General features: G+C 40.1%; 1 protein-coding gene across 1 annotated transcript in view; it reads right to left on the reverse strand.

Annotated features, from left to right (window-relative positions):
* Positions 1–23,395, reverse strand: part of LOC145400659 (metabotropic glutamate receptor 6-like) — a 202,077-nt gene that overhangs the window by 106,445 nt on the left and 72,237 nt on the right. Inside the window, exon 10 of the mRNA XM_080273092.1 lies at positions 21,779–21,982. Within this exon, the coding sequence (XP_080129218.1) occupies positions 21,779–21,982 (204 nt within the window). The remainder of the gene's footprint in view (positions 1–21,778; positions 21,983–23,395) is intronic.

The raw sequence follows: 23,395 nt of genomic DNA on the forward strand, positions 1-23,395 counted from the left end.
CGGGAGTACTGCCTTGTTCAACTGGTGCTACAGAGTTATAACTAAGTTATTTTGGGGTGGCAGGATTTCCTGCCGTTAGGCGATTAGATGAACACTTTTACCACTCACGAGTTTCACCTGCTTATATTTTTAAAATCTTGCTGTGTGACAAATTTTATTCCTACTCAAAGTTTAGAACTGAGTATTAGGAATACTATATAAGCAGTAAACTTGTGATCCATAGTAGTTTTGGCGGCATTAAGATGCATCACATCCAATCAGGGGTTGCATCATGTGGATAGCCACAACAGAATTTTGAAAAATACAGTTGTCTAAAGCACTGGATGAGTGAAAGTGTTACTTGTATTTTTCATTCAAGCACATATCATATCCATGGGGGGAGAGGGAAATTAATGATGGAGTAATCCCTTCCCCCCACACACACGGTGCACATACACAGGCTTACACTTAATATGCGTGCCACTCAGGGTTTCATGTTCATCACTAAATGTACAGCACGCACCCAACATAATGAGGGATATATTTTCCCCTTCCCCTCCCTTCCAGAAATTCCTACCTCCGCACTTGGTGAGATGAATACTATTTGTTTTTTCAGACTGAATTTTAATGAAATTCATGATTTGATGGATGAGCTTGATAATGAAATCATAAGATTTGCTATCAATCCACCTGAAGAAGCTGATTCCTTTTTATATTATGCATAGATCCAATCAGTTTATAAGAGGTAAGCCAATACGATTTAGCTTCAAAGTCTGGGCTGCATGTACTGCTAATGGCTCATACTGAACCATACTGCAGCACGTGTGCAAAAATTCCAGACGTAGGACTTCAACAAGGCCCAAATATAGTAATGGAAATGGCTAAGCAGATCAGTTATGAAGTAGGGCAACATGTAGCATTTGACGGTCTATTTACGTCAGTACCATTGCTAGAAGCACTGGGTACTCAGGGCATTTGTGCAACTGGAACACTACGAGAAGATCGTCTCAGTGGTGCCCCAGTCATGTTACAGAAGCTGATGGAGAAGAGAAATCATGGGTACATGGAAGAGGCCTGTATTGGTTGCACATCTGTTGTCAAGTGGAAAGATAACAAGGTGGTTGGTGCTGCTTCAAGAAGGTCAGGAAAAACCCAATTCATAAAGCCAAGCGATGGAGTAAGTGAAAAAAAGTACACTGAGATGCCAAACTCTGTCATGATTTATAACCAAAACACGGGTGGAGTTAAAGGTTTAGATCAGCAGGTGTCAGCCTATTGGATCCGCATTTGTTCAAAGAAATGGTGGTGGCCAATATTTGCATTGGGTATAAATGCACAGGTGACAATTTCGTGGATGGTCTACAGGAAACTAGGAAATGACATCGGTCTATTCGTCATTTTGCTATTGCCATGTTGAAAGGGTTTGGCACAAGCCATATATCACCTGGACCTAGAAAACTCCCTGCTGGATTAGCAAAGGATACTGTGAGGTACAATGGCAAACAACACTGGATCATGAAAGGGAACAAGACGAACTCACAGTGTCGTGAATGTTCCTGTAGGACGGTTTACATATGCAAGATGTGTGCTGTGCCTGTTCATCCTGAATGCATGGAGAACTACCTTTTTTTTTTTTTTTTTTTTTTAGAGAGAGAGAGAGAGAGAGAGAGAGAATGAATGGAGGAAGGAAAAACAAAGGAAATAAAAAAACAAGTCCATTTATAAAATATTTATAACAACTGATTTAAATAAAAGTGGATTAAATGTTCGTGGGAAGCAACTCCCAGGAAGTGAATTCCAGAAAGTAGTAGTTCTGGGGATAAAAGAATTTTGATAAGCAGAGGTTCTGCATTGCGGGGCAGAGAGTGTGAGTTCACGGGCGCTCCCAGTTGTCAGAGTATTTCGAGAGAAAATGTAAAGTGGAGGCACAATTGAAGCAAGTTCGTCAGAGCACTTACGGTAAAATGTAAAATAATGCTAAAGAAGCAACATCTCTACGTACTGATAATGGAGGAAAGTCGTGCGTAACGGCAGGATTGTTGATTAATCTAATGCTATATTTTGAATTTTGTCCAACTGCCTCAATGCAACCGCTCCACATCCACTCCAAAGTGGTGAACAGTAGTCGCTCTGAGAACGCACATGACTCTTGTATATTGTGGCCAACTGCTCGTCAGTGTAGAATTCACGTACTCTGTACATGTCACAATTTTTTAGCAAGGGATGTAACATAAGCTGTGCAGCTTAGGTTGGTGTTTAGTGTGACACCTAGGATATCAATTGTAGTGGATATGGGATACTGGCATCATTTAAAAATATGTGGGGGTTTTCTGAGCATTGAGACCAAATATGTTTGTCCCATTGATTAATTTTACAGAGGTCCTGATTCAGAGAAACTGCTGTGTTTATATGTGAATTAATAATATCACATTGTGTAAAGGAGGTACTAAATATGAAGGAACTATGAAGTGTCGAGTCATCAGCATAAGAGTGTATTGGGTTGTGAGTGACAGATAGGAGGTCATTTATATGAATGAGAAAGAGGGTTGGGGCCAAAGCTGATCCCTGAGGTATGCCAGTATTTATGGAATAAAACTGGGAACTAATTCCATCTATTTTTCGATTATGAAGATAAGAAATTACAGGAGGAACCAGTGATGCACGGTCATACTGTGACATCCTGGACAATATGGCCCAGTACCATACTCTGTCAAATGCTTCTGAAGTATCAGGTGCTATTATGTGTGTTTCACCATGTTGGTCTATTGTTTTGTTAATCTGATGGGTAAGAAGGCAAAGAATGTCTACAGTTTAACGTTCTTGTCTAAATCCCTACTGCCAATCATTGATTAATTTATTGATTTCTAGGAGCTTGACTACAGTATGTACTTGTTTATTAGTGTCTCAAAAACTTTACCGAGAACAGAAGTTATTGTGATTGGTCTATAGTTTGAAGGATCAAAAGTGGCCCTCCATTTGCGAACAGGATGGATATTTGCTTCTTTCCAAGAGGCTGGAAAACTTGAGGTACAGATGCATGAGCGGAAAAATTTTGCCAATACAGGATCCAACACTGGGGAGCAAATTTTAAGTACTATTGAGGGAATTTCATCTGGACCAGTAGCTTTGTCTACTGAGAGATTCTGTAATACAGCTCATACGTATCTTGTGTGAATCTTGAAAGGGGGTATTTGAGGGGAATCAAAATCAATTACAGGAATATTATATTTTTCTGTATTTACGATTGAGCTTGTTGAAAAAATATCAACAAGATGGTTGACTTTTCCACGTGGGTCACGTACTAGATTTCCATTGAGGGACTGTAACGGTGAAATTGAAGACGTGGTAGTGAAATTAGATTTGAATGAATTAAGGTGGACCAGACTAATTTGTTATCATTTGGGCTTTTTAGTAGTTTGTTAGCTTGTCTAATATGAAAGTTTGATTTAGAAATATTGATAAGAGTTTTGGCATGGTTGCTGTTGTTTCTATAATAGTTAAAGACTTCCTTAGTTTTGGTCCTTGTATAAGTATCATAGGCTGTTGTTTTATGTTCTGTTATTCTCGCACAATTGTGGTTCTGTTACTCTAGCACAATTTTGCTCAAACCATTTAGGTGAATTTCATCTTTTTCTGTAACTATGATGGGGAATGAATGTTTCCATGCCGATTTAAATGAAATCCTATATGTGGCCCAATGTAGAGCTTGCATCTTGAGAGAAAAAGGAGGTCCAAGGAACATCCATGAAAAAATTTTGGAAACCCTCCCAGTTTGTCCTGTTGCAGTGTCATTTAGTCACCACGACAGGTTCAGAGCAGGAGGGTGTGGTGGGTGCGGAACTGGTATCAGACAATGATCAGTGGATCCGAGGGGGGACCTCACTTTGGCATTATAAGCATCTGAACTGGTTGTTAGAAACAAGTCCAATAGGTGGGGATTTTGATTGGGGTTGTCTGGTACACGGGTAGGTTGACTGACTAACTGGATGAGATTAAATGAGTCTGCAAATAGCTCACATTCAAGAACAGAGTCATCAGTTCTGACTGAATAATGAGCCATTCAACATTATGGACATTAAAATCACTGAGGATAGTAATTTCTGATGCAATATTTATGTTGAGGACACTTACTTGTGAAGACAGATAGTCAAATAAACTCAGCTCTGGAGGGGCAGTAGGGGAACAATAAACACAACAGAAATACTTAATTTCACCAAAATAATTTGATTGGTATATAGAATAGTCGAAATAAGGACAATTTAATTTAGTAATCTCCTCCAGGGCAATTTCTGATTTAGCAAGGCAATGTACGCCTCCTTTGGGTCTGAAATTTTGAATCAAGATATAACCAGTAAAAATTAAATCTAGCTAAATCAGAGATGGAGCTTACCTGAGTCTCTGTCAAAAATAGAAGATCTGCGGATTCAAACTGGAGGAAATTGTGAACAGAGTTGATGCTGGAGTGAAGTCCTCCAATATTGCAGAAGAAAATTTTACTGTACTGACGAGCAGTTTTGGGGTGGCACAGTCGCTTGATGACGACCAGGAAGGCCCTGTGCAGACGACCCTATCCTGCCGGTGGTGGTCATCCGAGAAACCATCGCAATAAATCCTAGTACTGCAGCAGCCATAATTTTTTTTTATGGGGGGGGGAGGGATGTGTTGTGGAATGTATATAATATGTAATGACAAGATCGGTGTTATATGGAGAAAGGATAGCTGGTTTAAGGCAATGTGATATAATGTGGATGTGTGCATTGTGTAAGGAGGGCAGCCTGATGCCCTCTGATGTGTGAGGCAGAATGATGTATAACCAGCTACCAAGGCCTAGGAGATAAAATGGAATCCAGGTTATTCCTTGAGTCTCCCGTTACCTTGGCGGTAGAACTTCCCTGGACGGGGCTGCCTACCCCTACTTCTATAGTCGCGGCGCACGACTCTGAGGTTGTTATTATCGTGCTCTGACAACCTACCATTCACACATGCGTCTGATTTCATGTATAATATGATTTGTGTATAATAATATGTTCGTGTATAATACTATTCGAGTATATTATATTCGTGCATAATATTATGATTCGTGTATAATATGATACGAAATCGGACGCACTTTTGAATGGTAGAGTGCCAGGTATGATAATGAAAACCTCAGAGTCGTGCACCGCTACTATAGTACGGTAAATGAGTGAACAGAGTAAGGAAGAGAGGCTGAAAACATAGCAAAAAGATACATCCTAACAATCTGGTTATATAATGTATGACAGGTAAGCCTTGTTTTTTCGTGTATGGTACACATCAAGGGGCGAAAAACAATTATTACCTTTTTTCTTGATTATCATTACTATATAGCCTAACAAGTGAATATGTATGTTATTATATATTATAAGGTTAGTATTGATATATCTATCTGTGTGTGTAGGTTACTAAAAGGGGTGAAAAGTTTTTATGTAAATAGTAGAGCGTGTGTAAGAGTGGGAAATGCTGTGAGTGATTGGTTTCCCGTGAGAGTGGGGCTGCGACAGGGATGTGTGATGTCGCCTTGGTTGTTTGATATTTACATGGATGGTGTTGTAAGGGAGGTGAATGCAAGAGTTTTAGGTGGAGGTCTGAGTCTGGTGAATGTTGATGGTGGAGAGTGGAATCTGAAGCAGCTGCTGTTTGCAGATGATACTGCACTGGTGACTGATTCAGAGGAGAGATTGAGACAGTTGGTAGAGGAGTTTGGAAGGGTGTGTGAAAGGAGGAAATTGAAAGTAAATGAGAATAAGAGTAAAGTGATGAAGTGTACGAGGTTGATAGAGGGTAGGGAGATGAATATAGTTTTGAATGGTGAGTTGCTTGAGGAGGTAGATTGTTTTAAATATCTAGGGTCACATGTTGCTATGGATGGAAGAATAGATGCAGAAGTGAAGTTTAGAATAAATGAAGTAGGAAAGATGCTGGGAGGAATGAAAAAAGTGTTTAGATGTCGTTCACTTAGAATGGATGTAAAGAGAAGGCTGTATGAGGGTGTTGTGGTACTGACTGCATTATATGGGGCTGAAACATGGAATATGGGTGTAGCAGAGAGGAAAAGTTTGAATGTAAAGGAGATGAGGTATCTGAGGAGTATGTGTGGAGTGACGCGTATGGATCGGGTGCGAAATGATGAAGTGCGAAGGAGAACTGGAGTTGTTCAGGAGATGGCTGGTAGAGTTGAGCAGAGGGTGTTGCGATGGTTTGGGCATATGGAGAGAATGGATAATGAGCAATTGGTGAAAAAGATAACTAGATCTGATGTCACAGGTGTAAGGCTGAGAGGAAGACCACAAATAGGATGGATGGACAGTGTGAAGAAAGCGCTGGATGCGAGAGGGATGTCTGTTGAGCAAGGAAGAGTGGCTGTGCGTGACAGAAATAAATGGAGAGAAATTGTGAATGAATAAGTGATGACGCAGCCCTGTGGGGATATTCTCCCGCATTTGGTCTGATCAGCTAGTCAGGTCAGGTGCGGGTAAGGGGATGGGTCTGTTATGATGTGGCAGGGGTAAACCAGTTCTGCTGTCGGGCCCTGCTGCGGATGTCACTGATTGCATTGCGCAGTTGACCCTTGTGCGGTGTGGTGCGGTGAGGATCTGTCCGTTCTCCCCTTTGGGGCTAAGATGCGAATGAATGTGTTTGAATGGATGAGTAAATGGGTAGTGTGTCGTCCTGTCTCGGCTATCTCCCTTTCCTTGGGGGAAGCAGCCTAGGTATATAGATAGACAGATAGTGTGTAAGAGTCGAAAATGAAAGTTTCCTTTTAGTTATGGTGTTTTTTGTCAGAGCGGAGCAGTTTTTATTCATTTCACTGCCTAGTGGCAGGAAATCCTGCCACTCCAAAAAAGTTAACTTTATATATATATATATATATATATAAATTTATATATATATATAATTATATATATATATATATATATATATATATATTTATTTATGCGAGGAAGAAGGAACCAAAGGCCGCGAGGCCGCAATTGTTGTTCCTTCCAAGAGAGAAACAAAATACAAGAGAAAGCGAAATTCAAGATGCAATCATTTCGAGATGCCTGGACACACTGCATCTGAAAGACTGGAGATCATAGGAAGTAGGAAATACAGACGGAGGGAAACAACTACATACAATTATAATGGAGTCAATATTGAACTTTTCTAGCAAAATTTGCGTTCATTTATCCCCTTTCCTTGGGGGAAGCAGCCTATGTATATAGACAGATAGATAATTATCGTCATTAATGGGTTAATTACTGAAGATTTCGTTCGTTGTTTTGCCCGATTCTGTGTGAATGCTCTTACCCTGTCACCGTTTTGTAGTTTAATAGTCTTACTGAAAACTATTGAAGGTTCATTATAATAAGTTGGTAGATGGGGAAGGAGAAAAGTGAGAAAAGAACTGAAAGAGAGCAACGAGTTCAGAGTGAGGTATTCCGCGTCCTGGTGTTGTGTATGTGTGGTGACTGGGTCTATGTGCGTATGCAGCGTACACAAGCTGTCAAAATAAACCAAGAACTGCCTGCATCCATTAGTTTTTATATTCTCTATCTAGTCGCAATGTTTGGAATTACTCTTCAACCTGTGGTCTACACAAAGTGATTAACTGCATCTAATAAGAAAGAAGTCAGCAGATGGGACCAGTAAGTGTAGACTAACTCTTGAGACTAGGATATGAACGACATCAGACAGCTTTGTTTAAGCTCGTTTCTACAGTGAAACAATCCTTTAATTGATAGAAAAACGTTACATATAGATCTTGCCGATGCTTCTTCATTACTGTGCTGTGAGTACAAGGTTTGCTGTTTGGTTGTCGTGTGTGTCTGTAGTGTTTGTGTGTGTGTGTGTGTGTGTGTGTGTGTCTGTAGTGTTTGTGTGTGTGTGTGTGTGTGTGTGTGTGTGTGTGTGTGTGTGTGTGTGTGTGTGTATATATATATATATATAGTCAAGGACAGTTCCTCATCTCTCTCTCTCTCTCTCTCTCTCTCTCTCTAATATAAATAAATGTTGAGTGTTGTAGGTAAGGTGTATGGTAGAGTGTTAATTATGAGAGTTAGAGAGGGTACAGAGGGAGTGATTGGTGATGAGCAGTGTGGCTTTAGGAGAGGGAGGGGATGCGTGGATCAGGTGTTTGCGGTGAGACAAGTGTGTGAAAAGTATTTAGCGAAAGGCAAGGATGTGTTTTGGTCATTTATGGATTTAGAGAAAGCGTATGATAGAACTGATAGGGAGGCTTTGTGGACTGTTTTAAGATTGAATGGACTTGATGGTAGGTTACTAAAAGGTGTGAAAAGTTTTTATGAAATTGTAGTACAGCGTGTGTAAGAGTGGGAAATGCTGTGAGTGATTGGTTTCCTGTGAGAGTGGAGCTGCGACAGGGATGTGTGATCTCGTCTTGGTTGTTTAATATTTACATGGATGGTGTTGTAAGGGAGGTGAATGCAAGAGTTTTAGGTGGAGGTCTGAGTCTGGTGAATGTTGATGGTGGAGAGTGGAATCTGAAGCAGCTGCTGTTTGCAGATGATACTGCACTGGTGGCTGATTCGAGAGATTGAGACAGTTGGTAGAGGAGTTTGGAATGGTGTATGAAAGGAGGAAATTGAAAGTAAATGAGAATAAGAGTAAAGTGATGAAGTGTACGAGGTTGGTAGATGGTAGGGGGATGAATATAGTTTTGAATGGCGAGTTGCTTGAGGAAGAAGAGTTTTTAAATATCTAGGGTCACATGTTGCTGTGGATGGAAGAATAGATGCAGAAGTGAAGTTTAGAATAAATGAAGTAGGAAAGGTGCTGGGAGGAATGAAAAAAGTGTTTAGATGTCGTTCGCTTAGAATGGCTGTAAAGAGAAGGCTGTATGAGGTGTTGTGGTACCGACTGCATTATATGGGGCTGAAACATGGAATATGGGTGTAGCAGAGAGGAAAAGTTTGAATGTAATGGAGATGAGGTGTCTGAGGAGTATGTGTGGAGTGACGCGTATGGATCGAGTGCAGAATGATGAAGTGCGAAGGAGAACTGGAGGTGTTCGGGAGATGGCTGGTAGAGTTGAGCAGAGGGTGTTGCAATGGTTTGGGCATATGGAGAGAATGGATAATGAGCGATTGGTGAAAAAGATAACTAGATCTGATGTGAGAGGTGTAAGGCTGAGAGGAAGACCACGAATAGGATGGATGGACAGTGTGAAAAGAGAGCTGGATGCGAAAGGGATGTCTGTTGAGCAAGGAAGAGTGGCTGTGCGTGACAAATAAATGGAGAGAAATTGTGAATGAATAAGTGATGACGCAGCCCTGAGGGGATACTCTCCTGCATCTGGTCTGATCAGGTTTTTTAGGTCAGGTGCGGGTAAGGGGATGAGTCTGTTATGATGTGGCAGGGGTAAACCAGCTCTGCTGTCGGGCCCTGCTGCAGATGTCACTGATTGCATTGCACAGTTGACCCTTGTGCGGTGTGGTGCGGTGAGGATCTGTCCGTTCTCCCCTTTGGGGCTAAGATGCGAATGAATGTGTTTGAATGGATGAGTAAATGGGGAGTGTGTCGTCCTGTCTCGGCTACCTCCCTTTCCTTGGGGGAAGCAGCCTAGGTATATATATATATATATATATATATATATATATATATATACTGTACAGTATATATATATTATAGTCAAGGACTGTTCCTCATGTCTCTCTCTCTCTCTCTCTCTCTAATATATATATTCACATATATATATATCATACATAGATAGATTAATAGATATAATATACATCCATGGGCAGGATCCCACTGCTACCTGGCTCGTCCCCGGGTGGCGGATAGGGGAAGGCCTTGTAGATATACAAGGTACTGTCTTAGACGGCGCGGACCATGGGACCCCCTATAGATATATAGGGCTCCACCGAATATAACGAAAAAGGTGGCAAAAAATTACATCTCACCAGAAACTGTGGCAGGGAGGTGAGATTATTTGCCACAATCCTCCCAACCAAACATGAGTTCTATTGCAAATGATTTGATGGGCGTTCCTGTTGGATCATCGTCTACTAAAGGTCCAACCGCACTGCCTCCTGTGCTTATGGACAGTGTGCCACCGAAAGTGAATAAGCACTGTGTTGGAAAATTAGACTCATGGATATTAAACAAATTGAAATCTATGAAGATCTATGCATACAATGTAAGAAGCTTTGCAGAAGATTACAAACTTGATAACCTAATGATAAAACTGGAAAACATTAGTTGGGATATTGTAGGTTTGAGTGAGATCCACAGAAAAGAAAAAAAAGTAATTCATCTCGAAGACAGCAACCACCTATTTTACTACAGAGGACGGGAAAATGAAAGACTTAGTGGTGTAGGATTTCTAATTAACAGAAATCTTGCAGACAACATTGTTAAATTCTGCAGTGTATCTGACAGAGCAGCATTTGTTGTCATTAGACTGTGCAAAAAATATACCCTGAAAGTAATACAAGTATATGCACCAACTTCTCAAAGCCCAGATGAAGAAATAGAAACATCCTATGATGACATTTCCCAGATTATGGAAGAAGAAAAGACAACGTATACTATTCTCATGGGAGACTTCAATGCAAGAGTTGGGAAGTCGAAAATTGGAGAAGAATGTTTTTGCAGTGGTAGAAAGGAATGAAAGAGGAGAAATGCTGGTAAATCTTGCTGAAATGTTTAAGTTGAGAACAATGAACACATTCTTCCACAAAAGAACAGGGAGAAAGTGGGCCTGGAGACGCCCAAATGGAGAAACAAAGAATGAAATAGACTTCATTATAGCAGATAAGAATAACACGATCACAAATGTCACAGTTATCAACAAAGTAAATACAGGTAGTGATCACAGAATGGTGAGTTGCACAGCCAGATTCAATTTCAGAAGTGAAAGAAAGAAAATGATTAAAGGTAAAAAGATATGCCCAATAATAGTAAACGAAAACAAAGCAGCCTTTCACTTGGAATTAAGGAATATATTTCAGGCTCTAAGTCAGGGTTTCTTAACCTGGGGTGCTAGCACCCCCAGGGGGTGCTGAAATCAATTTTAGGGGGTGCTGGAAAATGCTGCATTATATTTTTTCTTACTGGATTTGCTTAGTATTGGCATCCTTTTTTTTTTTTTTTTTTTTTTTTTTTTTTTTTTTTTTTTTGAGACAGTATAAGATAAACTGACAGGCAGTACTTCACTTTACTTTAACCCTGCAATAGTGTAGCAACTGCAGTCCCAGTAACCAGATATAGAGGGGTGCTTGACTGAGACCTTATTACAAGGGGGGTGCTGAGGTCGGAAAAGGTTAAGAGACGCTGCTCTAAGTAATGCTGAATGTGGCACTGATGAGCTGAATGACAGACTAACAAAAGTGTTAAGAGAATCAGCGGTGGTAGTAGGAAAACCTAATACAACCAAAGCCAAGAAATATTCAGAAAAGACACTCGAGCTAATGAAAAAAAGAAAGAAAATGAGTTAAAACAATGATGAAACAGAACGAGCGGAATTAAATAAGCTTATCAACAAAAGACAAAGAGAAGAAAAAAGAAAGAGAAACATGGATCAGATCAAAGAAACCATCAAAAATGGAAAAAGTCTGAAACAAGTCCGAAGTAAAATGGCAGTAGGAAAGCAACAAATGACATCACTGAAAGAAAAAAAAAAACGGTGAAAACATTAAATGCTGAGATAAAATGGCGAAGAGAGTTGAAGAATTTTACAAAGAACTGTATGCATCAAAGAAAGTAATACCAAAAGCTAACTTTTCAGTTGACACAAGTGAAATACCTGAGGTAACACCAGACGATGTATATATTTGTCTTAAAAATATGAAAAGAGGGAAGGCTCCGGGAGAAGATGGAACAGTAACAGATATACTGTTGGATGCAGGAGTAGAAGTACAAAATAGGCTTGCTCACTTATTTACCCGCTGTATAAAACAAAAGAAAATTCCTGAAACATGGTGTAATGCAATAGTTATTATACTCTACAAAAAAGTTGACTCAAAAGAACTTAGTAACTATAGACCCATTAGCTTATTATCAGTCATTTTCAAACTTTTCACTGAAGTCCTTACGAACAGAATAGCAACAATTTTGGAGGAAAATCAACCTCGTGAAAAGGCTGGATTCCGAAGTGGGTATTCGACCACTGATCATCTAACACAATGAATCAGCTAATTGAGAAAACTACAGAATATAATAAACCGCTGTGCTTAAGTTTTGTTGATTACGAAAAGGCTTTTGATTCAGTGGAACACACAGCAATTATAAATTCATTGCGAGAACAAGGAGTGAATGAAAACACTGTTAAACTGCTCGAAATCATATATAATGAGGGAACTGCTACAGTTAAATTACATAAGGACTCGGAAAAAATTTAGATTGAGAAGGGGGTGCGTCAGGGAGATACAATTTCACCAAAATTATTTACAGCATGCCTAGAAAGTATTTAAAGAAAGCTAGACTGGGAAAACAAAGGAGTAAACATAGATGGGGAAAAGCTAAACCTTTTAAGATATGCAGATGACATTGTCCTAATCTCGGAAACAGCGGAGGCATTGCAAGAAATGTTAAACGACCTGAACAGAGAAAGTCTGAAAGTAGGACTGAAGATGAACCGGAGTTAAACTAAAGTTTAATTCACGAACACCAAAGAGCATCATCAGAATAAGCGATGAAATTCTTGAAGAAGTTGACGAGGACAACTACTTGGGACAAATACTAAAATTAACGAAAGATCATGATAGCGAAATAAAAAGACGGATTACAATTGGATGAAAAGCTTTCGGTAAACATTGAGACATTATGAAAAGTAGCTTGCCAGTTTGTATGAAACGAAAAGTATATAACAAATGCATAATTCCAGCCATGACGTATGGTTGTGAGACCTGGAAACTGACAAAATCAATGGAAAATAAATTAATCCGTTCTCAGAGAGCAATGGAAAGGTCAATGTTCGGAACCTCTTTAAGCAACAGGAAAAGATCAACCTGGGTAAGAGAGCAGACTAAAGTCAAAGATATTATAGAAGTTATAAAAGAACAGAAATGGAGGTGGGCAGGCCATATAGCAAGAATAAGGGATAACCGATGGAACAAGAGGCTGACTGACTGGACACCAAGAGATTGTAAGCGTAGCAGAAAATGGCCAAACAGGCGATGGAGAAATGAGACAGAAATTTGCAGGGAAAACTTGGCAAAGATTGGCTCAGTCAAGGAATTCGTGGAAAACGTTGGGGGAGGCCTTTGTTCAGCAGTGGACTAGTTATGGCTGATGATGATGATGATATATATATATATATTATCTGTATCTCTATCTATCTATCTATCTGTCTATATCTATCTATCTGTCTATCTATCTATCTATATATATATATATATATATATATATATATATATATATATATATATATATATATATATATATATATACATATATCATCTCATCAGCTGTTTGAGTGCCCACTGCAGGACCGGCCTATCCCGACCGAAGTGGAGACGATACAGCCAATGTATCTCTACCAAGTGGCTTAGGATGTCTAGCAGAGATTGTATGTAGGGTGAGAAGTGCTTGTAAGTGTAACTGTAGTGTTGGAGTGGCTTTGGATGTGTGTGTAGTCTGTGAACCAAGTGTAATCGGCCCGCGGAAGCCGAATGGGTGCAAGCATACTTTACAGTATGCGACACTGGTTCAACCACAGCACCCCTTGTTTCCGCCAATGAAGTATGTGGCCTGAAGAACGTTCCCAAAGATTATTACCCTGGCGGGGCGCGAACCCTCGTTCTTCTGTGTACAAAACGCATACTTTGCCACTACCACAGAGGCTCCATATATAGATAGATAGATAGATAGATAGATGAGGAACAGTCTTTGAGTACCACTGACCATTAATGTGCTAGATTCAGTCTCTGGGATTAAAGCAGATCCATTTCTCCTCAGCTGGCTGATGATCAAATTGTTACTTTTGAGTATATATGTTGTATCATTTTATGACTAATGGTTGGCCAGCCAAAATCTTACATATGGTACTTTCCAGTATAAAAATATACTGTATTTTCTTTTGGGGGGATATGACAAGAACCTTACATATGTTATGCATCTCATTTCATTAATTACCATGATATGGCATAGATTTAGAAGCTACAAAGTTATGTGTTTGCTATTTTTCTACTCTAATGTGTGCATGGCGTGTACGTTTAGAGACCCTGAAACGTTACGGTATGTGCTCTATGTTTACTATTATTTGCCGAGCAACAATGACATTATTTGCTTATGAGTTAAAGTATGTGTTAATAACATTTTATTATATACAGGTATAGTACATTTTTCATTTTATACTTCTTAAAAATAAAAATCCGAATAATAAAGCAATAGGAATTACGATATTTTGATGTAATTTAATATATTAAAATACACTACAGTAGTTTCAGTACCAGGATTTTTTTTTTTTCACTTCAGCTAAACAAAACTAGATTTGCAAGTATCGCCAAATTTAGCAATAAATTTCTGAACAGCAGCAATAACTGAATTCTGTACATGATTTGACTATACACATTTTACTTAAGATTATGAATAAAAAAAAAATGAAAAGAAATTGAATTTCTGTTCACAGCTCTTGTATCATCAAAAGTAAACATAAAACCTAAGTCACACCATTGATGGAACACCGCCAGTGTGTGTGTGTGTGTGTGTGTGTGTGTACCGTCTGACTCGCAAGTTTATACCTGTCTGCCACAGCTCCATGACTTAAGGCTGCTGGCTAGATATTTGTTTCGAGATTCTTTCTAACCAAGCGATACAATATTATGTTTTAAATATTCTGTATGTTTTAGTTCTTGTATTTTACCATTTTCAACAGTCAATAGAATGTGGAATACGACCGTCTCTTTGAAAAATAACTACACCCTTAGTTGATTCCTAAAATGATGGAGAAATAAGTACCAGCGTCTAGGGTTATTGGGTAAAACAAACATCTACTGTGTATACTTTTTGTCATTATACAGTAGATTCCGATACGATTCCGATTATCGGGTAATTTTTCCCCTCCGATACAGATACCGATATTACGGTATCCGGCTTTTAGCTCGCAGATTTACAGCACTATCCTCACGTCCAAATAAAATACAACCAATTGCTTTGAAAAAGTGTTCCCCTGAACTTGCTCCTGTTCTAGCTACATTATTCAGACTATGCATACGTATTTCTTCATTTCCTGAGTCTTGGAAAGTAGCCAATATCCACCCAATTCCGAAGAAAGGAAGTTCCTCTGACCTCTCTGATTTCAGACCAATCACTATCATATCTTGTCTTGGTTAAGTATTTGAATGTAATTAATAAGAACATAGTTGAACATCTTGAATATAACCATTTAATTAGTGATAGTATGGTTTTCGCCTGGAAAGACCCACAATTGATATAATCATTCTCCTGTTGCATACCATCCTTCAGTCAATTGACCAACATGGAGAAACTCATGCAGTAGCACTTGATATTTCTAATGCTTTTGACAGTATGGCACCTTTCCCTGCTATCCAATCTCCCTTGCTATGGCCTAACATCTGAATTCCTCATAAATTATCTCAGTGCCCGAAAGATAAAAGTTAAAGTAAATGATGTATATTCCAGTTTCCACTTGATTAATGCCAGCGTGCACAAGGATCAGTTCTGGCCCCAACCCTATTCCTAATTCATAATAATGATATCTTATCTGACACCCATAATCTCATCCATGCATGTGGGGATGACTCAACACTATATAATTCATTCGCACTTAAACACCCATTCACGAAGTTCAGCAAACCCTTTTCTGTTTCCTCCTACTTTCTCTACACTCATTTCAAAGCCAAAGGTGGCAGTTGTGTATATGTATGCAACGACTTATCTTGCTCTCGTGTTCTTGAACTCGATTCTTCTGAATTCTCTACACTCTGGCTTCGGCTTTCCTGTCATTCTCTGACTAAATATATCTGCGTTGTTTACTTATCTCCTAATTCTACTGACTATCAAAAACTCTTTGACTATCTTCTTGTACAATGGAACACATTCTATCCATTTCTCCTTTCTCTGAAACCTCCATTCTAGGAGATTTCAATATTCACCACCACCTTTGGCTCTCCTCTCCTTTCACTGATCCACCTGGTGAACAAGCCTACACCTTTTCTATCCTTAATGACCTACAGCAGCTTGTACAGCACCCTACCAGTATCCCTGACTGCCTTGGGCAGAGCTCCAACATACTTGACCTCTTCCTTACAACTAATCCTTCTGCTAACACTGTTAATCTTTTCTCTCTGTTGGGCTCCTCCGATCACAACCTTATCACCTTAACCTGTCCTATCGCTCTAGTATGCCTTGTGGACCCTCCAAAGAAACGTTGTCTGTGGCATTTTGGAGCAGCGGATTGGGAGGCCCTCAGGCAGGTACTTCATTGATTTTCCAAGGAATGATTATTGCTTCCACGGCTGGGAGCCATCTGAGTGTGCCTTGCACATTGCGTAGGTTATTCTCTCAGGCATGGAAGCATACATTCCTTTCTCATATCCTTTGACTAATGCAAGAAAACCTTGCTTTAATCACGCTTGTTCTAATGCTGTCTGCAACAAGGAGAGGGCCTATAAAAGGTACCAGAGCCAACCCACCCCTGAATCACATCTTTTTTATGTTTCTGCCCGGAATCATGCTAAGTCTGTTCTTCACTCTGCTAAAAATAATTTCATCCGTACTAAATGCTCTCAACTCTCCAACTCGAATTCTTCCCTCTCCTTCTGGCACCTTGCCAAAAACCTTTCTAACAACTATACGTCATCACCCTTCCCTCCTCTTTTTTACTCTGATGGCTCTGTAGCTATTTCTTCTACTGATAAAGCAGATCTCTTTGCTCAGACTTTCTCCTCCAATTCCATCTTAGACGATTCCAGTGCTGTTCCTCCATCCCTTCCCCCCTCTGACTTCCTCATGGCTGACATTAAAATTTCTTCAGCTGATATATTTTCTGCCATCACTGGCCTAAGTACTTACAAGACACATGAGCCTGAAGGAGTCCCTCCTGTTGTTCTCAAGAACTGTGCTTCTGTGCTTACACCCTGCATAGGTAAACTCTTTCGCCTTTGTCTATCAGCTTGTAATTTTCCTTCTTTGCTGGAGGTTTGCTCTCATTCAGCCAGTCTCAAAGAAGGGTGACCATTCCCAACCCTCTAACTATCGTCTAATTGCTTTAACATCCTGTATCTCAAAAGTTTTCGGGTCAATTCTTAATAGAAAAACTTCAAAGCATCTTTCCTATCACAACCTTCTTTCTGATCGTCAGTACGAGTTCCGTCAGGGACGCTCCACTGGCGATCTTCTCATCTACCTTTCAGACTCCTGGTCATCCTCCTTTCGGGACTTTGGCGAAAGCTATGCCATTGCACTTGACATCTCAAAAGCTTTCGATCAAGTCTGGCATAAATCTTTAATTTCCAAACTGCCCTCTAACGGTTTCTATCCTTCTTTCTGTGTCTTCATCTCTAGCTTCCTTTCTGGTCGTTCTGTAGCCGCTGTTGTAGACGGCCATCGTTCTTCTCCTAGATCTATCAACTGTGGTGTTCCTCAGGGCTCTATCCTATCACCCACTCTCTTCCTTTTATTCATCAATGACCTTCTAAGCTGTACATCTAACCCTATCCACTCATACACCGATGACTCCACCCTTCACCTTTCCATTCGGTTCCTGCAACGCCCATCTCAGCAGTTGGTTCAACAAACGAGGGATGAGGCTATGGCACACATAATGTCTTGAATTGGCTCATATCTCTGACTGGGGTAAAAATAATCTTGTTGTTTTTAATGTATCAAAGACTCAGTTCTTACACCTATCAACCCCACAAAATCTTCCACAGGTACACCCACTAATGTTTAATAATATTCAGCTTAATCCTGCATCATTCTTGAACATGCTTGGGGTTTAATTTGCTCGTGACTTATCTTGGAAAGATCATAGTACATCTCTTGTAAAATCTGCATCCAAGAGATTAGGTGTGCTAAGCCGACTCTGTTCCTTCTTTATCCGTGCACAATTGTTGACTCTATACATGGGTTTTATCCACCCCTGTGTGGAGTACAACTCTCATGTGTGGGGAGGTTCCCCACATACAGCTCTTCTCAATAGGGTGGAGTCAAAGACATTTCGTCTCATTAACTCTCTTCCTCTTACTGACTTCTTCAACCTCTGTCTCTTCGCCGCACTGTTGTATCTTTATCTCTTTTCTATCACTGGTTCAGTGGTCACCGTTTCTCTGAACTGCCTGCATGCATCCCTCCACCTCTACGATGGGCGCGTAGCACCCGACTAGCAGCAAACTCTCATCTCTTTTCTGTCCAACTCTCTAATGCAAAAGTTAACCGTTACTCCCAGTCCTTCATTTCTGCAACAGGTCAACTCTGGAACTGTCTCCCTCTGTCTGTATTTCCTGCTTCCTATGATCTCCAGTCTTTCAAATTCAGTGTGTCCAGGCATCTTGAAATGATCGGATGTTGAATTTGGTTCTCTCTTGCATTTTGCTTTTCTCTTGCAAGGAACAGTTTTTGCGGGCTCGTGGCCTTTGGTTCCTTCTTTCTCGCATAAGAAAAAAGTATCTCTAACTCACAACTTAGTACAGCAGTTCCCATAAATCAAGACTTATCTAAGATCACTGAATGGGACAAAATAACATTGTCTCATTTAATGCTAGTAAAACCAAATACATACAATTTACTATAGACAGATATTGCCTAATTCCTCTAATATCATCAATGCTACTAATATTCCTATCTCTAAAAATATTGAAATTCTCGGTGTTGCACTTAACAATACCCTCAGCTAGACCTTACATATTAGAGCACTTGCTAAAACTGTTTCTGAGAAACTTGTATCCTTGTACAGAATCCGTAACTTCTTCACTGATGTGCAAATAGCTGCAATTTATAAGTCATGTGCACTCCCATCTGGAATATTGGCCACTCTTGTGGAATGGATTTGGAGAGGTGGCACTAAAACAACTAGATAATTTCAGAACAAGGCTGTTAGAATTATTAATAGCCCTATTATTACAAATGAAGTACCTACCTTCAGGTAAGAAGGAATGTTGCCTCTCTTGCATTTTTTAATAGATACTTCTGTGGTTAATGCTCGGACGAAAAGCATCCATTGTGCCACCTCTCCATGCGTTCCCACGTGCTACATCGGCATCTGGTAGCGCTCATGACTGGACTGTCACACTGCCATTTTGCAGAACTAATGCTTATCAGAATTCTTTTATTCCCTGAACTGCATCTCTTTGGAACTCGCTTCCCCAAAGTGGTCTCCTCCAAAATCTCAATCTGCAGCTGTTAGGTCCAACTGTTACAGACTTTTTATGAATTAAGGACACCTGTTTTCTGGGATATAGATTATTTTGTTTCTTAATTTGTTTTTCCTTCGTGTTCTGTTATTTTAAAAAAGAATATGTATTAATTTATCAAACTTATCAAAGCAATATTTGGCTTCCTTCCCCTAGTATGAATCTTTATAATTTTTGGAGGGGGACTGACCCCCATATGAATAATGGTGAAAGCTTACATATTGTGGAAGACATTATCAAGGAACCAGACAAACTAACGTAAGCAGTTTCACTGAAATTCATGTGTTTACTTTTCCCTTTATCTGATCGCCTTTATTTTGGGGAAGGGGGGCTGACCCTCTCACCAGTCACTGGGAGATGGCTACACTTTCCAAATATCACATTAGGAAGAAGATTTCTCTGAAACATGAACGAAGACATTAAACCCATATCTGCCATCCTTTCACATTTTCTGAGAGCCTTTAATCTGTTGAGGGGGAGGGGGCTGACCCCCTTGAAAATAATGGGTGAAAACGGTATATACTGGAAGACTTTGAGTAACCAGAAGAACTCACCTGGAAAGCTTTATTCAAATCCATAAATTAGCCTAGGAGGAGTCAAGACGCGCACGCGTACACACATACACACACAGACACAGACAGACAGACAGACAGACAGACACACACACACACACACACACACACACACACACACACACACACACACACACACACACACACACACACACACACACACACACACACACACACACACACACACACACACACACACACACACACACACACACACACACACACAGATTCTGAATCTTGCATAACGGTATAGGGCGAGTTGCTGAAAATGATACCATCAAACTGATTTGGAATACTTATCTGTTACCAGTTCATTAATTCTGATACGGTTAGTCATTTTCACCCAACGAAGCAGATGATAATTGTGGCGCCTAGTTAAAATAATTATTCACTCAATTGAATGCACCGGAATGGAAAACAGACACATTGCAAAGGGTTATTTGGATGGAAAGAGGCGATTTAATTTGCCATTCTAACCGTTTGTCCCCTACCCTCGAAGTACTGTCTGTGCATTTTGGATAAGCTCCAGCACTTTTTCTTCCTCCCATCATCAATTAGCTCTTTCTCTGACCCTCTACTTCCTTGAAAAACAGCTACTGAAACATTTTTGCCGCTTTCCTTGTCGGTCGGTCCTAGAATCTGATATAACCTGAACTGTCCTGGCCGTATCTAATCAATGCCAGACCATACCGCTGCATTCACCACTAATGATTAAACGTTTAAACAGCACTTCTCACCGTTGATGGCTGTCCAAAAACAGAAAGACTTGCAATGATCTGACTTTGGCCTCAACTTGACTGGCCATAACCTGATCTAACACTTAACTCCACACACCAACACAGATGTCCAGGGATGGCCCGAAAAATCTGTGATGCTAAAGGGGAAGAGGTAACCTAAGTTTTGACCAAGTGGCTCTGTTATAATATTTGACCAACTGATGAGGATTATAAAAATTGCCAAAATTTATATAGTGTGCTTTTAGAACATTTGCCCTTCTTTACTTAGGAATGAAAAGAAAATAAAGTGTTTCAAAAGTCAAACTTTTAATTTCTTCTGCTATAGTCTTTGGGACAACATGTTGCAGGCTTTCTTTTTTTTTTATTTTTTTTTCATTATTATATATGCATTTTTGTTACATACTCAAAGTTTCAATTTGTTTTGCACAAAACAGTCATTACTGACATACTTATTTCATCCACAAGTTAATTATGTTCTTAAAGGTTTCATTTTAAGAAATCCTGCTTGAGTTGAAGTTTAATAAAACAAATAATCTCCCGTTAAGTGAGGGGTAAGCAAAATTTATATATGGTAAAACCAGTCATTGAAGATCAATACAGATTTTTTCTGCTGACTGGATTAAATTGCCAGCATCATTATTTATTGCAAAAACAACGTGCTTAACTTCTTGACCAATTATGAGGACATTTAAGAACTCTGAGCCATGCGCTGCGATTAGCCCTCAACCCTCAAACCACCACCCCACCCCCCTTAGTCGGACCATCCCTGATGATAACTGAATAGTAAATCTCGTCTGCGATGAGCTGACGACTGTCCACCACCGGTAAGAAAAAATTAATATTGATGCTGTTACTGCAACCCAGGTTCATCTGGACTTGAGCCCAATGAACGCAAGTCAAAGGTTCCCTTCTCCTGCATTCCACCTTTCCCCTTTCCAGTGAGAGTGAGGAAGACGAAAGATATTTTTATCGCTGAACATCACAGCCTCCCCAGATTTATCGCTTCCACCGCATGAAAGGGTTTTTCTTCAGCACCAAGACCATAGTCTTAAGAAAACACTATGCTTTATAACAAAAAATATAATGAAAAAATTTAAGCATATATCATCGTTCGTTAGATAAGATGGCCAAACATCATACTCCATTCACCTACCTTGAGCACGAAGACGAAGGTAAGGGCATAGCATAGGAAGATGCCGGACAACAGCACGTAAGACAACTCCCTGCCTGACGCACGAACAACAGGCGTGTTGTGGTGAGACAGGAACACCCACACCACCACGCCCGTCATCACAAGCCCCACGGACGAGAACACCATAGCGCCTACCGCCCACCATGAATCAATCTGAATGTATACCTGAAGTGGGTGAAGAATAGGTCATAAGACAACACAATAACTGCAGTAGACTGGTTAGCTCATGCCGTTAACAGTCTAATATACATCTAGAAAAAGACAAGAACAGTAAGGAAGAAGTTTCTTACCCTTCAACCAAACTCTTCAGCTGATACTGGTAGCTAAAATTAGGAAAGATAAAGAGGAAGGCAAGGAATTCCTATGTATTATGTTCTTGCTGCGGTCAGATGATTTTATGTTATTTAAGAGTGGTCTTTTATGTAAATCCTAAAACAGTCTTTTCCTATTCAGAAGACGATAAAAATCTACTTGGGGGAGAGATGATGTCATACTTGACCACTAAAGAAAATACTGTGCTAAGACACTGTCACTTATATTCTGCTCTATTCCGAAGAAAATGGTTTCCTACGTTCTTTTCACTTCCCTGTCTGTGTACTTTATCTTAGAGATAAAGTTGAGGCAAAGGGTGAAAGAATGTTGAAACTCTGCCTAGAGCAGGATTGATATGGAATGCATCCCAAATTAAGCATGTTTAGTCAGACGCAAGCTGTGAACAGCACAACATCCATCTTATATCACGGCCAGTGTGATCTGAAGTAAGAAGAGTTACTCGTAATTACCAATTCTTTCTACATGGACTTGCGTAGGTCAGCGTACTTGGCCACACCCCCTAATGCCTGAGTGGTCACTTCTATGAGATAATGCAAAACCTCACACTGGCATTCGCCAGAGTCTGTTCGCTTCCTGTGTGGTCACAGACTAATGATGCACTCACACAGATCCCAGAATGTACCGGTACTTCTACTGCCGCAAATTGTTAGACCATGTACGAGTAGGTTGGGAAAAAAGTATTGAAGAAAAGTACGTTCCATTGGTTCATTTTCTGGTCATTCCATTTGTCGGTGGCAGCTACATTGCATGCGAGAGTAAACAACATTTTTTGCAGAACATGGCCAGTGAAACGAGGTGTAATACGCATGTGTTTCATCCTGACTCACATCATCAGACAGTTTGCATCTGCGTATGTTCGGTTCCTGTCTCAGTGTGAATGCATCCTAAGTCTCACTTTTCTCTGTTGATTGTCGTTGTTGTTAATAAACCTCGTTCTCTCTGGCCAAGCAGACCCATCAACCGCAGGCAAGCAACCACCTCTGAACGGCCATCCCGTGCAATGAACTAGTGGTCTCTTACGGCTGACAGTTCATTAAAGCTAATCACTGGGAGTAGTGTGAAAGTCTGGTTTCTGGATGGACATCGCATTTCCGTCTCCCCATCCAGTTTACAGGGGCACCATAACAGGCTCCACTCCACCCTGCAATTGAACTAAATGGTTACCACCCAACTATCTATCTATCTATTGCCAGACGCCTCAATCCCGTTCGGGGTGGCCACAAACAAATCGCCTCCACGTCGCCC

Source organism: Coenobita brevimanus, chromosome 53 (genome assembly GCF_032717465.1).
Source record: "Coenobita brevimanus isolate Jiangsu-jjx chromosome 53, ASM3271746v2, whole genome shotgun sequence".
NCBI classification, from domain to species: Eukaryota; Metazoa; Arthropoda; class Malacostraca; order Decapoda; family Coenobitidae; genus Coenobita; species Coenobita brevimanus.